The sequence below is a fragment of the Sinohyriopsis cumingii genome, chromosome 3 (assembly GCF_028554795.1).
Source record: "Sinohyriopsis cumingii isolate HCF-2022 chromosome 3, ASM2855479v2, whole genome shotgun sequence".
Classification (NCBI taxonomy): Eukaryota; Metazoa; Mollusca; class Bivalvia; order Unionida; family Unionidae; genus Sinohyriopsis; species Sinohyriopsis cumingii.
The window spans coordinates 93,524,297-93,538,363 of NC_142963.1; the positions used below are offsets into that span (position 1 = coordinate 93,524,297).

The 14,067-nt window shown below is 37.8% G+C and overlaps 1 protein-coding gene and 1 long non-coding RNA gene across 5 annotated transcripts in view; one reads left to right on the plus strand and one right to left on the minus strand.

Moving 5' to 3' along the window:
- The window catches only part of LOC149803303 (putative pyridoxal-dependent decarboxylase domain-containing protein 2), a 117,119-nt gene that overhangs the window by 30,018 nt on the left and 73,034 nt on the right, over positions 1-14,067 (minus strand). For all 4 annotated transcript variants that reach the window (XM_089952995.1, XM_089952993.1, XM_089952992.1 and 1 more), the window contains exons 21-23: positions 12,289-12,381; positions 11,049-11,148; positions 9,528-9,816 (exon numbers count right to left, since the gene is read on the minus strand). In XM_089952995.1, coding sequence (XP_089809121.1) covers positions 9,528-9,816; positions 11,049-11,148; positions 12,289-12,381 — 482 coding nt within the window. The remainder of the gene's footprint in view (positions 1-9,527; positions 9,817-11,048; positions 11,149-12,288; positions 12,382-14,067) is intronic.
- LOC149803304 (uncharacterized) overlaps positions 1-14,067 on the plus strand; it is a 70,235-nt gene that overhangs the window by 26,129 nt on the left and 30,039 nt on the right. The gene's annotated exons all lie outside the window — the stretch shown is intronic.

Genomic DNA, 14,067 nt, shown 5'->3' on the forward strand with positions numbered 1-14,067 from the left:
TTTCCTACTCACATTTCAGGCAAAAATGACAAAAACCTCCAGGGGTTAATGAGTTAAATATCTAAAATGGGGTGTGAAAGGTCAAATTGGGGACTGAATGCACATAGATTGATTTATGAGTGTTTTCCCATAAGTTTCACTGAACAAGCTTTGATTGGCAAATATGCACTATTTTATTTGTGCATTTGATATCTTTTATTTTGAGATCATTCTGGCTTGAAGTTTTAGTTAACTACAGCACTGAGATTCAAAGAGAATCCAAAAATAGAAGGCATGGTCATGTGATTTGAAAATTTAAAAATGGTTAGCAAAATATTTATATGATTTAATAAGCAATAAATAGCTGTCTGAATTTTGAGATGGCAATAATTTTATTATTTTTCCTGTCTTTCATTATGTTAATGCACTGTACTAAATATCTGCACATCAGACTTTGCAGTTGGACTGGCCAATTTAGGGCCCTACCTTCCTGGGCCAGTGAGACAAAGTGAAAGTTTCAGGCCCTGATACTAGATGTTTAATTATTGCTTTCATAGTATAATGATAATTAAAGAGTCTTCTTTTGGGAAATTAATTGCCATTTTCAAAACTGTATAAAAATTATTAACAAACTTTTTCTTCACAAGTTTCATTATACAAATACCTTTTTTGTAAATCTGTGGTGTTTTTGGCACTATAAACAACAACAAACCCAATCAAATTGTACTCATTTGTACAACAAGTATGCTTGTACATAACTGGAAAAAAAACCCAGGAAATCTGATTGTTTCCACAATCTGAAAGAGTTCAACCAGACTTAATTATGTGGTGGTTGAAAGAATCTGCTTTCCATGTGGAGAAAGAGAGAGGCAGATTTATTGTGGGATGATTTGTGAATGCCTTAACACATCATCCCTAGTTTACATGTAACTTATTTTTGCAAGGCCATAACAAGTCTACTAGCCTTTGTGGGTGATTCATGCAGGGCCTAGGAAATCTAGAATAAGTTTCAATCCTAAACTGAGCAAATATAATCAGTAATGAAATAATTATAAAATTGGATTGATGTAGGTAGAGCTGATCCACTGTAAAAAAAATTTTGAAAATATCTTAAGCAGTAGCCAGAACATTTTAGCACAAGGACAAGTATGATCTTAATGTTTTTGAAAGAAATCAATTAATATACTGATTAATGTGAAAAGTAGAACAATAACCTAGACATACTCAAATTAATTAGTTTAAGCAACCAATTTTCCTTTATAGTTAAGTCCAAATGTGGTTATTTATCAAGTCTAAAGCCCAGCTATTTCAACTCTCCACACAAACATAAACAACATGGTTGTCATCAGAACCACGAGTTAATGTTAGCACTAATTGGGGGAAGTAACTGGAACTATACTGTTCTTTCAAAACAACTTAAATGACAAAATACAGCAGGAATTATTATTCATTTTTCACTTGGATTTATTCTCTAATTAATTATATTTGAAAGAAAATTTTTAAGTAAATTATGTTTCTCTAAGAATACTTACCCAATCACATTAATGTTAGGTTATAAGCCTGTTACTTCCTGAACCCAACCCTAATAAAACAATGAAAAAAAATGTTCATTTCATACAAAGGGCAAAAACTCATGCCCATTACCTCCCCTTGCCACCACCATCAGGTATAGCCAGTTTTTAAGTCGAGTGATATATTAACAAGGATGCTCAAAAGGCAGGGTGGTTGTGGTTTTAAAAAAAAATAATGTGATCAGAAAAACATTCTTGGAAAAACAAAGTTCCTGAAAATTTGCCTTTACCTTGAGATACATTCCCCGATCGCATTATCATTTGGAGACTGTGTAATCAGATGTAATGCTGAGCATCCAACCAATACTCTGGGTATCCTTTATGTGGAATAATGGCTGGATTCTCCAAGTGAACAATAACCTGTTTTCATAATATGACAAGCAAGACAGCCTAGGGTTGCGTGATCTGTGACCCCTATATCTGATTATGAAGACAATTATTGAAATCGTACCGATAAATTTTCCCTGGCAAATCCAGTAAAAGCTAACAAGCTGTGTTGACTTTTAATTGGGTCTCATGGTCATTTGGGCTACTGCCACTGGACCCTCCTGATTCTTGTTTACATGAGGCTAAATCTCTGAGATAAAAACTGAAAGGTTAATTCTGCATGCCAGCCAGCAGCTTCTGTTATGTCTCAGATCAAAACTTTAGGTTTGAAAATGAGTGTTGCAGAGAAAATTCTGATTTCAAGAACTGAAATCATCATGAGGGGACTAATTATTTGTGACAGAGCATACCAAGCGTATAACCACTTAAGCCATGAAGATAGGGCTTGAGGGTAATATCCTACTTCCCAGCTTTCACTGGGAGAGTTACTTTCATGTGCCACAACTTGCCTCTGTGCACTTCAATACTGCTTTAGGGTGTGAACAAGGTCTTACATGGCTGCTCCTCTCAAGCGGTCTACATTCAAGAGGAGTACATGACAACTCTCTGGTTGCAGACTAAAAGTAACCTACTTTTGGCTAGAAAGCCAGGTAGCAGCAAGAGTACCAATGAACTATCCAACCTGAACTGAAGATATAGTTCGTGTCAATCGAAAAGGTATATAACTTGCTCACCGTGCAAGCAGAAGCTAATGTTATTAGGAAACATGTTTTGTAGGAAAAAAGCTTCAGCAAAGTGTGAGCTAGGCTTGAATTTATCCGAATTGAGCCAGATCAAAACCCACTGACAGATTCCAATTTGGAAACAGGGTGAGGGATTTTGGTCAATCTGATCAAAATTGGTTAAAGGTCTGATAAATCTTTTATCTTTTTCTCACAAAGTTGCCTGGACATGAGACTAGCATGAAAAAAAATGGTCTGGCAGGGTTGGAACACCTGCGACTATGATTGTTTGAGAAGATTGCGCTTGGCTGGAATCTTCCTGGGCAGATCTATCGCTAGATCAAGTAAATCGGTCACCCAGGACTTGTCTCATCTGAGAGAGGCTATCAGAATAATGTTGCAGTTCTGACCCCACCCCATCAGGATTATTTTTGGTACCAGGTCTTGGGAGGTTAGGTGAAGACCCACAACCCCTTCCAACTGATCGACAGTGCATCCATGGCCCAAGCATCTAGGTCTGGAAATGGAGAGACAAAGGAGGGCAACTGGAGATTCCACCTTGTCACACAAAAGATCGATCTGGTGTCTCCAAAGTGAGCAATTTAGAAGACTGACTGAAGGAGAGACCATTCTGTATGAATGATTTGACCCTTTCTGAATAGCGTTAGCCACGACACTGAATCTGCCAGGAATGTACCTGGTTTGTATGTTGATATGGAGGTGGCTGCACTAACATATAAACTGCCAAATTAGATTGTACAGGTCAGGTGATTTGGCATCCCCCTGTTTGAGAGGTAGGTCACCACTACTGAGTTGTCTGACATAACTAGGACTGTTGTACCTGAGAGTCAATCCTTTCAGAACTAAAAGGCATTGATCACAGTCTTCATTTCAAGAAGGTTGATATAGTGTGGTCGATCATCTGGCTCCCACATCCCACTAACTATAGCAATGTCCAGCAACATGTGGGCACCCTAACCATATGAACTGGTGTCGGTACATACTATGATTTCCACATGGGTCCACTCCAGAGGAATCCATGTCATGAGCCAACCAAAGTTGTGCCACTGAATGAATGTACCCCATGTGTAAAAATGACATTTTGATTGTGGGACTTGAAAAGGGGCACCGTTGGGCCAGCAAGGTCATCTGTAGGGCAACATTAAAAAATGGCTGAATCAAGTCTGCTGCTGCACTGAATAGTTAGAGTAGTTGCAAGAACTCTTGCTGAAATCTATGTCCTGCTGAAAAGATACTCGAAGAGTTCAACGATCCATCCCATATGAATATGAGAGTCACACCAGATTATTGTTGTTGTAGGGTTTGATGCCATTTTTTAGCACATGATAGGCTATACATGGCAGCCAGTATTAATGGTGGAGGAACAGCCCAGGACAAACCCCGGAAAGAACCACCAACCCACGAGAAGCTACTGGCAAGCTTTCTCACATACCCACATTAGCCGAATCTGAGACTCGAACCCACGCAGAAAGAGGTGAGATGGCAGTGATCCATAATGGAGAGCGCTTTAGACCACTAGGCCACTCGGGGCCCCCTCACACCAGATTGAGTTTGGGGAGAATCTCCATAAACATATGTACAAAATGCTGGGATGGATGAATATCGGACTAACCCCAGTTCATGAGTAAATCTTGCTGATTGTAAAGTGTCATGAAATCATTCCTGCCCCTGAGGAGAACAGAACTTACCAAATGTTTCTAATGGATGTCCAAGTACGATGCCATCGCTGTAGATGAAGTTGAGCAGAACAGGGTTACAATGCAATCCATGATTCTGGTAAATCCCAATGGCTGATGTTTAGGCCAAAGGGTAAGACTTGAAACTGATAAACCATGTTGCAGTAAGAAAAATGGAGACATTCTGTGATACAGGGTGAATAGGAATGTGAAAATATGTGGCTATCAAATTGAGGCTGACAGCATACTTGTCCCTTCAGTTGTGGAGACAAACAGATCTCACTGCCAATACATCTTGAATTTAATTTGCAAAATGTATTTATTGGTTGAGGCTACTCAGGTTGGTGATTGGCCTCAACATGTCATCTGCTTCTGAATAAAAAAAGATCCTGGAATAAAACAGAAATTGTGGTTTCTGCACAAGTTCAATCACCCTTTTACCAATCACCTGTATCTCCTGCTGTATAAAATATTCTCCCGATCCAATGGTATGTCTCTAAGAAGGGAAGAGGAGGTTGGATAAATAAAATCTGAAATTCCTCCAAAATAACCTGGATCACCCACTTGTTCTGAGAAAATCAGTTGGTCCAGTGACATTAATTTCTGGAGTCAGGCACCCACCCATAGGCTGTCTGTGGGCAGTAGGGTTAGCAGGTCAATGCTTCGCGTTAGGAAACTTGGAGGTGGAGAAACTTGTTTTCTTGCCTTCCCTGCTAAGTTTGCCTCCTAAAATTGGTGGTTGTCTCCTGACAATAGGCAGAGATCTGAACTGAACATCTGACTGAAAAGATCCTTCATCCCTGGCCTGCCAATCATCCTTCTGTTTTGGCATGAGAGATCAGTCTTAAAAGCCTGAGTGGGTTGGATGTTGAGTTGGAGAGGCAGTTCTTGAGTTGCCTGCCTCCAAACATCTTTAATTTTTCCTCCAAAGAGTAAAGGTGAGCCAAACAAGGTTGTTAAAACAACAGTGTATGATGTGGATTAACATGGTATCATGTTGTATGGGGTCATGATTCACAGAGGCAGTCAGCCCATTAGCCATGGTATGGTGAGCTGACCTTATAAAGAACTGAGCAATTCAGGCTGTCACCTCTTAGGCATGGTCACTGCTTGATTATTCTTCATATCATAGAACTGCCAATGAAGGCAAATCTAGCAGTGAAGTTTCAAGGTGGCATGGAGTATGTTCTTACCCATTTTATAAAACTGCAGTGAAGACATCAACTGCCACTAACTTTTTATCTAGAGCCGGGGGTCAGTATCGAATGCACTGGAGTGGGTTTTGTACCAGCTAGACGAAAACGTTGCTGGTACCCAGACTTTCTGAAAAGAAAGCTTTAGCATTCCCTGATTCACAAATTCTTCTTGAAAGATGGTCATTAATGTTTCTAATTTTAGTTGACTGGGGAATCAGCCTGAAGGAATGGAGTCTCTTCCTCCTCATCAAGATCTACTGATGCTTTAACTTTACAGTCATGCAGCAGGGGGTGGAGATCAATCTGAGGCCAACAACACAGCTCTGTACAAGTCATGGTCCCTCCCTTATGAATAAGCCATGAACATATGGTAAAGTGGATCTGGCAGATGAATGTTTTGGGCCAAAACAGCCATCTGGTTTGCTGGGAGAATGGCTGGCATAGTTGCATGGCTTGTGAAAGTCAGTCCATACATCATCAACATGGGTCACAACAAATCCAAGCCTGGACAGATTTTTCATTAAATCCTGTCATAATATGGATTTGTCACAGTAGTTAATCATGGCCAGCTGTATGAATAAAGTTCCTAACCTGGGATGACTGGATAGATGGAATGGTTCTGAAAGGCGAAATCATAGTAAAAGATGGATCCAACAGATCTGGTAGAAATCCCATGCACTGACCTTACAGGCCTAAAGATCATAATCAGACATTGGTGGGTGGGGTTGGGGGTTGGATGACTTGTGTCCAATTGGCTGCCTAAAATTGGGGGAACATTTCAGAGGAACCTGTATTAGTAAGAGATAGAAATGAGGGTAAAATCTGGCCTGATTGTAATATTTGCATCATCGTCTCCTAAAGCAGATGATGCATCTGTTCCACTGCGGTGTGCAAAATTGTTCAGTTTTGTTTGCCCATTTCTGCTTAAGTAACCTGTGTTACAGTTGTAAACATTACAATGGTGGTTGGGGGCTCAGCAACATCCCCACCAAACTATTCATCTTCAGCGGCAATGAAATCAAATGTCTGCACTTTTGCCACAATGGAACACTGACAACTATCATAAAATTTTCTTACCATAATAATACAAATAATTCCATTACACATTTGATCTTTAAAGAGCTCATTTTCAGCAATAACTTGTTTCTTATTTTCTGAGATGCTACTGTGCATCAGGAAAACCAATTTTTTTTTAGTAAAATATGAATGCTTACCCAAAAATAATAGCTTAGGAGAACTACTAATGTCTTGCAAATCCAGCTTTCCCTGGCTAAGAACTTTTTGCTAAATGGCTAAAAGTTATCTGCCCACCTAGTTGGTGGTCGGCAGAGTGATCTCCCCTTGGAACATGGATTGGTGCCAATTCCCATGAATATCTCAGTTAATACTGGAGCAGAAGGCATGCTCTCTATATGGATGTAACTATTGGGAGGCTGGGAGGGTGTTTTATAATCAAATCAACTTCTGGAAGCTGTTTGGGAGGAGAAGTGAAATCATGTATCTTGCATGTCCACTAAGTCCCGAGGAAAAAACCTGGAACTCCATGCCATCACGTTAAATCTTCTCTAATCAGCCACAAAAGATTGGAGCCTCCTTTCCACCAGGATCCAAGGGTAGGGTGTGGTGCCTGTGTGTACATCATTAAGATGTGGTCTCATGGAATGCTGGTGAAAATGATGGACATCCCTCTGACTCTTCAAGTTAGTTCAAGAGCTGCATGACTGTTTCTAAGTGGTATGCACTCTAGGAGGGTCACTTTGACCTCCTCATTGGTTGCATTGTAAAATCCCTCTGCTGTAGCTGAGACTGAGAGGGATGATGGTTTATAGTGAATTTTGTCAACCTGATCATTAATGAGGTGAATAGATGAGGAGGGCTGCGAGCATACTTTGGGACAAGATTGTTCTGTAAGGTGGGGGTAGAGAGCACCTGTTTTAACTTAATAGTTGCTATTATGTCTGTACCTCTAAGTTATGAAGTGGACCCTCCAATGAATATGTTCCCATTTAATCTAGTGAGATTCACGGTGGAAGGATATAAGCTGTGGTCTGCATATTGAGGATCTTCATAAAACTGGATACAAGGTTGATCCCATGGTCATGGCTTTGGGAATCAACTCACGGGTATTCAAATGGAAACAGGAGGCATTCATGATATAACAAACCAATAGATGCTTGTAACTTTTCAGATGATGGAAGTGACTGAAAGTTGAATCTTCCATAAATAATTTTCACCTGATGTCAGAACTGTAGATCCAACAGGTGATGTAGAAAAAACGAGGACAGAACTCATCCATGTAAGAACTAATAATGATGAGGGAACATGAATACCCATTTCATCATCTATAGACTGAGGTAGTGAAGTCTACGTCTCCTGCAATACATGCAAAGTTGATGGAGAAGAATGTCAATGATGTTGGACCACTACACTAGCATCACTTATGAGTCAGATCCCATTACTTCTAACATATTAATAAGTAGAGTCTCTTGGGTGGCAGAGGCTTGAGGGCAAGTGAAAGGACATCTCTTGAGAATAGAGACCCCAAGATGGACATCATATGCTGGAAGTGTTTGGAGATATTATACAGGTAAGATTGATCCATCAATGTGTCTATATCAATTGTATGTCTTATACAGGAAGTGCCAAGCAGCACTATATGATTAGACTGATTCATGAGAGTACCTGTATAGACTGGGCATTGTCTCCAGGAAGTACCTAGCTGTACGATGCAAGTTAGACTGATCCATGTATAACTGGTACATGAAGTGGATTCTTGGCTCTTTTGGTATCATACTTGGGAAGTGCTTAGCAGTACTAAGTGAGTCATGGAACTGGACAAGTTTATTTTCTGGAGCTGATACTTTATCACTGACTGTGGTCATCGCCCATTGTGATCAGAGTTATATGGTCATGCCCTGTTGTGGAGGAACATGGCCATTTTGGCTGGCATGATGTCCAGTTCATGAGGCTGGAAAAGGATACAGGAGTTTGATCCATGTATCCAGTCTATAATTCTGATATTCAAGACTGTAACTGATGTTTGTTTCTGCTCTCCATCTCACTACCCAAGAAGGATATGGTATGAACCCTCATATGCAAGCAAATATTTTCATTTCCCAAGTTCTGATGGACTTCTATCCATAATATGCACATTCGCCATGTATTGCAACTGGTCTCACCCAGGGTTTAAATCTGCAGGACAAAACAGAGCAGACCCTATACAAAAAATGTATGTAGTGAGTGTCCTGCTTTGGACCTGTAAGAAACCATGCAGAGTTACACACAATGATAAATACCTGGGGGGTGGGGGGAGCATGTGACCTCTACAGGTAGAATATTATATCCTCAGTATTAATTTGAAGAGGATGCTATATAATCAATTCTAGTCACAAATGCATGCACATATAAATTAAAACAACATCAAGGACTGCTGCGACGTCACAAGGATATCTGTGCAAATGTGTAAATACTACTAAGTGATGGCAAAGTGATTTAATTGTAAAAGGCAGAACTTTGTCGTCTTGGGAAGAAAGCAAAGTTGAAAATATAGAAAGAGTACAATTCCCTTATGAAGTGAAGACTCCTCCAACTTGCAAGTGGAGAACTTCGAGAAACTTGGAAGAGGATTTTGCAAGGTTCCTGTTGACAAGAGCATGCTGCTTGGTACAAGCGAAATAAGAACTGAAATATTCATAGGATCTGGCACCAATCACTGTACCAAGGGCAGAACACTGCCTGACCACCACCTAGGTGGACAGATAGCGTTTAACTAAAAGATTTTAACCCTGGATGGCTGGATTTGCAAAGTATTAATAGATTTCCTAAGGTATTATGATTGGGTCATGTATCTAAAGAAGAAATATAGAAATGTTAAATACAGCTAATAATGAAATCAAGGTTTTCCAGAATTTTTTTGCCACATTAATCCTTTTTCTGATCACAATTTCAAAATAAATTTACATTAAATTTGTGACAGTAAATAAAAATCTGGTAATCAAAAATATTGTGCAATTCAAGAATTATCATGAACCGTACCAATCAGCTTGTGGTTTTTGGTCTTTTACATCTGTTGTCTGTGTGGCCTCCAAGCCTATCTCAATTTCATCAATGGCTTTGTTCTTGACCATGCTTTCCTGTTTCTGTGTTGAATTTAACAGCCCTGCCTTTACATCTCCTGCAGATTTGGTCATGATGTTGACAGGTTTTAGCTTGGCTTTGAAGCTGGCTCCTGCATCAGGGGTAGAAGGTGAAAGTGGTGGGGTTGGATTGTCCTTCCTCACCTGCATTCTGTATTTGTAGGTCTCATCAGTGCTAGCCAGCATCCCTGTCGGAGAAAAGAAATGAGTTTCTTGAGGGCTGAGATGGATTCTTACAAAATGCAACTGAAAAATCTGTGCAACATGACCTTTGATTCCCTTCACTACTTCCTCAATGTAATGTTGTTTGTGGGAGCCAAGAAGTGCATTGCTTTATAAGATAAACCTTACACTGAGGTACATAATAATAAACTGGGATCTATGACTATACCAGCCTTATAAAAGCTACCTTAAAGTGAGAGAGTATCATATTTAGTAGTAATTCTGCAGTTTTAACTGGAAGCTTCAACATTTGTCTTGAATTTCATGTTTATCTTACCAACTGTAATTGTTATTACAAAAGATAAAAATCTTGAATTTTAAAAAGCATATTTGAAAACTCTTCTCAAGCTAATATTTCACGTGAAACAACAAAAAGGACAGATCATATACATCGATACACTGTTTGTCCCCTTGTTCACACAACATACATGTCCCATTATTCAGCAAAGTAATTAAATATTGGAACCTATGAGATTGTGTCCTTTTCATTTCTGACCTGCACAAGGAAAAGGGCTTATGTTTTTGTGGTACCCTTTGGTCCCTGTTAATCTCTGGGAATTTGTTTAAGTCATGGCTTGGTAATTTTGCAAACCATTTTTGTTAAGATTTGATGAAGTGCTGTATTTCATGAATTTCCTGTTCAAGCTCCTTCTTCACAGCTTCAGTACAGAATTAACACAAATAGAAACCAAGTGTTCTGTTACATCCCAAAGCTTATATTTGTTTGATGGGCATTATTGTGAATACCATAGCATCACAGAAGGAACTGATGTCAACAAGTATCTGCAGCTGTATACCACTATATACCACATTGCTACCAAGAGACTGGGAAAAAGATAACAGGTTCATCTGCAAATAGTCCTGCTCAAAATATAAGTAATCAAAGTCATAGCAAGGTCAATCAAACAATATTCATATGAATATATTAAACATTTCTTGAGCTATACTAATTACAAGGAACATCCACATAAAAGTATCAAGTTAACCATCTTGCATCAGAATATGCTGAATGGCTGCAAAGCTATGATGGCTACAGTAAGTGTTCATGGATGGACAAAACAGATGAACAGCACAGGTGATTTATACCATGTTAATGCATCTAGATGTATGTTGCTACTAAAACAATTGTTTACATTTATGACCAAGTCCTTCAGTACTATGTAAGAGGTCTTTGTAAGACTCTCAGTATCAGCTATACCTGATGATAGATCAAATGTACGTCCCTTGACAGCGTCCTTGGGTGGTGGAGACCACCAATTGATAAAAGAGCTCACAAGTGGAACCTGCCTCAATACTCCCTACAAGTAGTCAATATTGAATACAAAGTTAAAACTCATACAGACTTAAGTTTATTCCACACAGCATTACAAATGACATCTGCATGTATCTCATCAAATTTTCACATGAGCTTCTCGAAATGTTGAATAGAATTAATGAATTCATTCTGCACATGCATGATTTAAACATAATTCGTACTGACATAGCACAACACCTTTCATTTGATACATACTGAAAAAAGATGTCTGTGTACATGTAATCCACTATGTTCGTCCTGAGTGCCAGAAAAGTCCGTGTTCGATAGTGCAAAGAAATCAAAGGGAGATAACTACATAATGGCCAAACATGAAATCTGCTCATTCCTTAACAGACAAATATACTCTTCTAGTCATGGCAGCACCAAAATATTTTTTGTAAAGAGACCTTTCTATGTAAGCATGTTTTTAATCAGGTGTATTATGCTATCTGTTGACTCGATTGGTGTTGAAATATTTTGTGCACAAAATGCATTAGTTACTTTTAGCTACATTTAATGATGCCAACCTAAAAATTCATTTAGATACAGATGTGGATAACATATGTGATGCTCTGTGGAACAAACTAATTGCAAGAAGAAAAAAAATGAAAAATTGCTAAAGGAAATATTTTCATGTAAAAAAATGCAAGCTTTCAAATTTTAGTCTACTTAAGTGAAAATCTGAAAAGTATTTTATTTTGTTCAGTTTTTGTATCTGTATATGTACCACTAAAAATATCAAAATCCAGTTTAACAAAGCAAACTATATATTTATAAATCAGTGGAACAATACTATTAAAAGTTGATCTTAATGACATAACAATATGGAACTTGGTTAAGTTATTCATCTTTCTTAATTATTTTTTTTATGCATTTAACTAAAATCTTTTTTTCAGAACTCTAAATTGACTAAACCCTAAGCAAATCAGTAATGAGCTTTATACTTTTGTCACTTTATAATATCGCTGCAAGTCAATACTGTGTACATATGGTGCCTTGAAAGAATGTACTAAGACAAGGCATTGAGTTAATGTGATAATCAGAAAGATCTCTCATAAGAAACATGGATAATCCAACCATAATTATTCTGAAAGTCTAGAATCATCCAGTCAACCTTGCAATAAAAGATTTCATATACACATACCTCTTGATAAAGTTTATTCAAGTTTTCCTGCTCTAGATCCTTGTTCACAGCTTCAATACCTCTCTTAATTATGTCAGACATTGATTCCAGGTACTAAAAAAGAATCAATTGATCAAAATTAATCAATCAATAAGACATTCAATCAGTATAACCTAACCTCACTGAATTAAATGGCTGCTAATAAAACTTATTCATGATGATTATACCAAAAATTCTTGTAGTGCATAACAAAAAATTCGCCCTAAAAATATTTTCAATTTGATTACTTACAATAAAGTTATGAAAACAAATCATAAAAATAAGTAAGAGTTGAGTGTGACCTTATTGGGAGGAAAACAACTGTACAATGTAACAGCTTACCAAGAACTGTTGTTGTTGTTGTTGTAGGGTTTAATGCCATTTTTCAGTACAAGATAGGCGGCCAGTAATAATGGAGGAGGAAGAACCCAGGAAAGAACCACCAACCCACGAGAAGCTACTGGCAAGCTCTCTCACATATCCACATTGGCCGAATCTGAGACTCAAAACCACGCAGACAGAGGTGAGATGGCAATGATCCATAACAGTGAGCGCTTTAGACCACTTGGCCACCCAGGGCCCCACAGAGAACTGCATAATAACATAAGGAACCAAATATTGTACCTCAGAGTGCCAAAGCAATTTCTTTACTATATAAAATCCATTTTTCTAAAACAATTTTTACATAAACACAGAATACATCTTTGTTACAAAATACATATGGTCCAAATGTGAACAAGCAAACCAAAAGATCAATGTAATTTTTTTTTATACACAAAAGTATTTATACAATTCAGTCAACATCACATGCGTATAACAAACATACAATTTTATATCTCTACCTTAAGAGGTTTTGGCTTAATTGTGCTAAGAAAGTTTAAAACATGTGAGAAAAAAAATAAAAAAATGGTTTGAAAATCGAACAGGTTATCCACATATATGCTACAGTAAGCACATAAATTCACTTGTTTACGTCAAATTAATTTTCCTTAGCTGTGCAAACATGGTTAGTGTCCAAAATAACTCAAGTCCAAAATTTTACAAATATGTGAACAAAACTGATTATTTTTGTAATGACCTGAAAATCAGATAATCTATCTATGCATACAAAGAATAGTTCCAAATTTCATGTGTTTGAATTAAAATGGTTTTAAAAAATCCTGATAACAGGGCATCATGGAATGGACAGACTTATAGTTCAAATAAAACTCTCTGTACCAAATTTTAAGGATTTTTCATGTTTTTTGGTTTGTTTTTAAGAACTTGTTTAAACCAACTTACTCACACTTGTAGTCAAATTCTGAAACCTCTTTAACTGCCTTTGTGTTGAATTCATCTTCCAAATTATAAAGATTCAAAAAGTTTGTCTTGAAATAGAAACATCCACATGTACACAAGATAGGTATTGTCAACCAAATTTACTGTCATTGCTAATTTTCCAGTTGCATATGTACTTTGTCAAATCCCTGCATTCTATCTTCTCACAAACTACTGACAATCTCTACATTTTACTTCTTCAGGAATTCTACCATATCATTCAATTTTTCTTTGGATTAATAAATTCCTGGACCTTTTCTTTGATCTTCACTTCAGACAGTTTCAATGAATAGTACATGATAGATATGCTGTGGCTTATGCCTTCTCACTGTGGCAGTCAGTTAAATGGTGATTACTTCGGATGGAGACATGGCCCAAATATGGGTTTTGATCTACCAGCTGCAACAGATGGGGGATATGTTTTTGTTATTGTTGTAGGGTTTA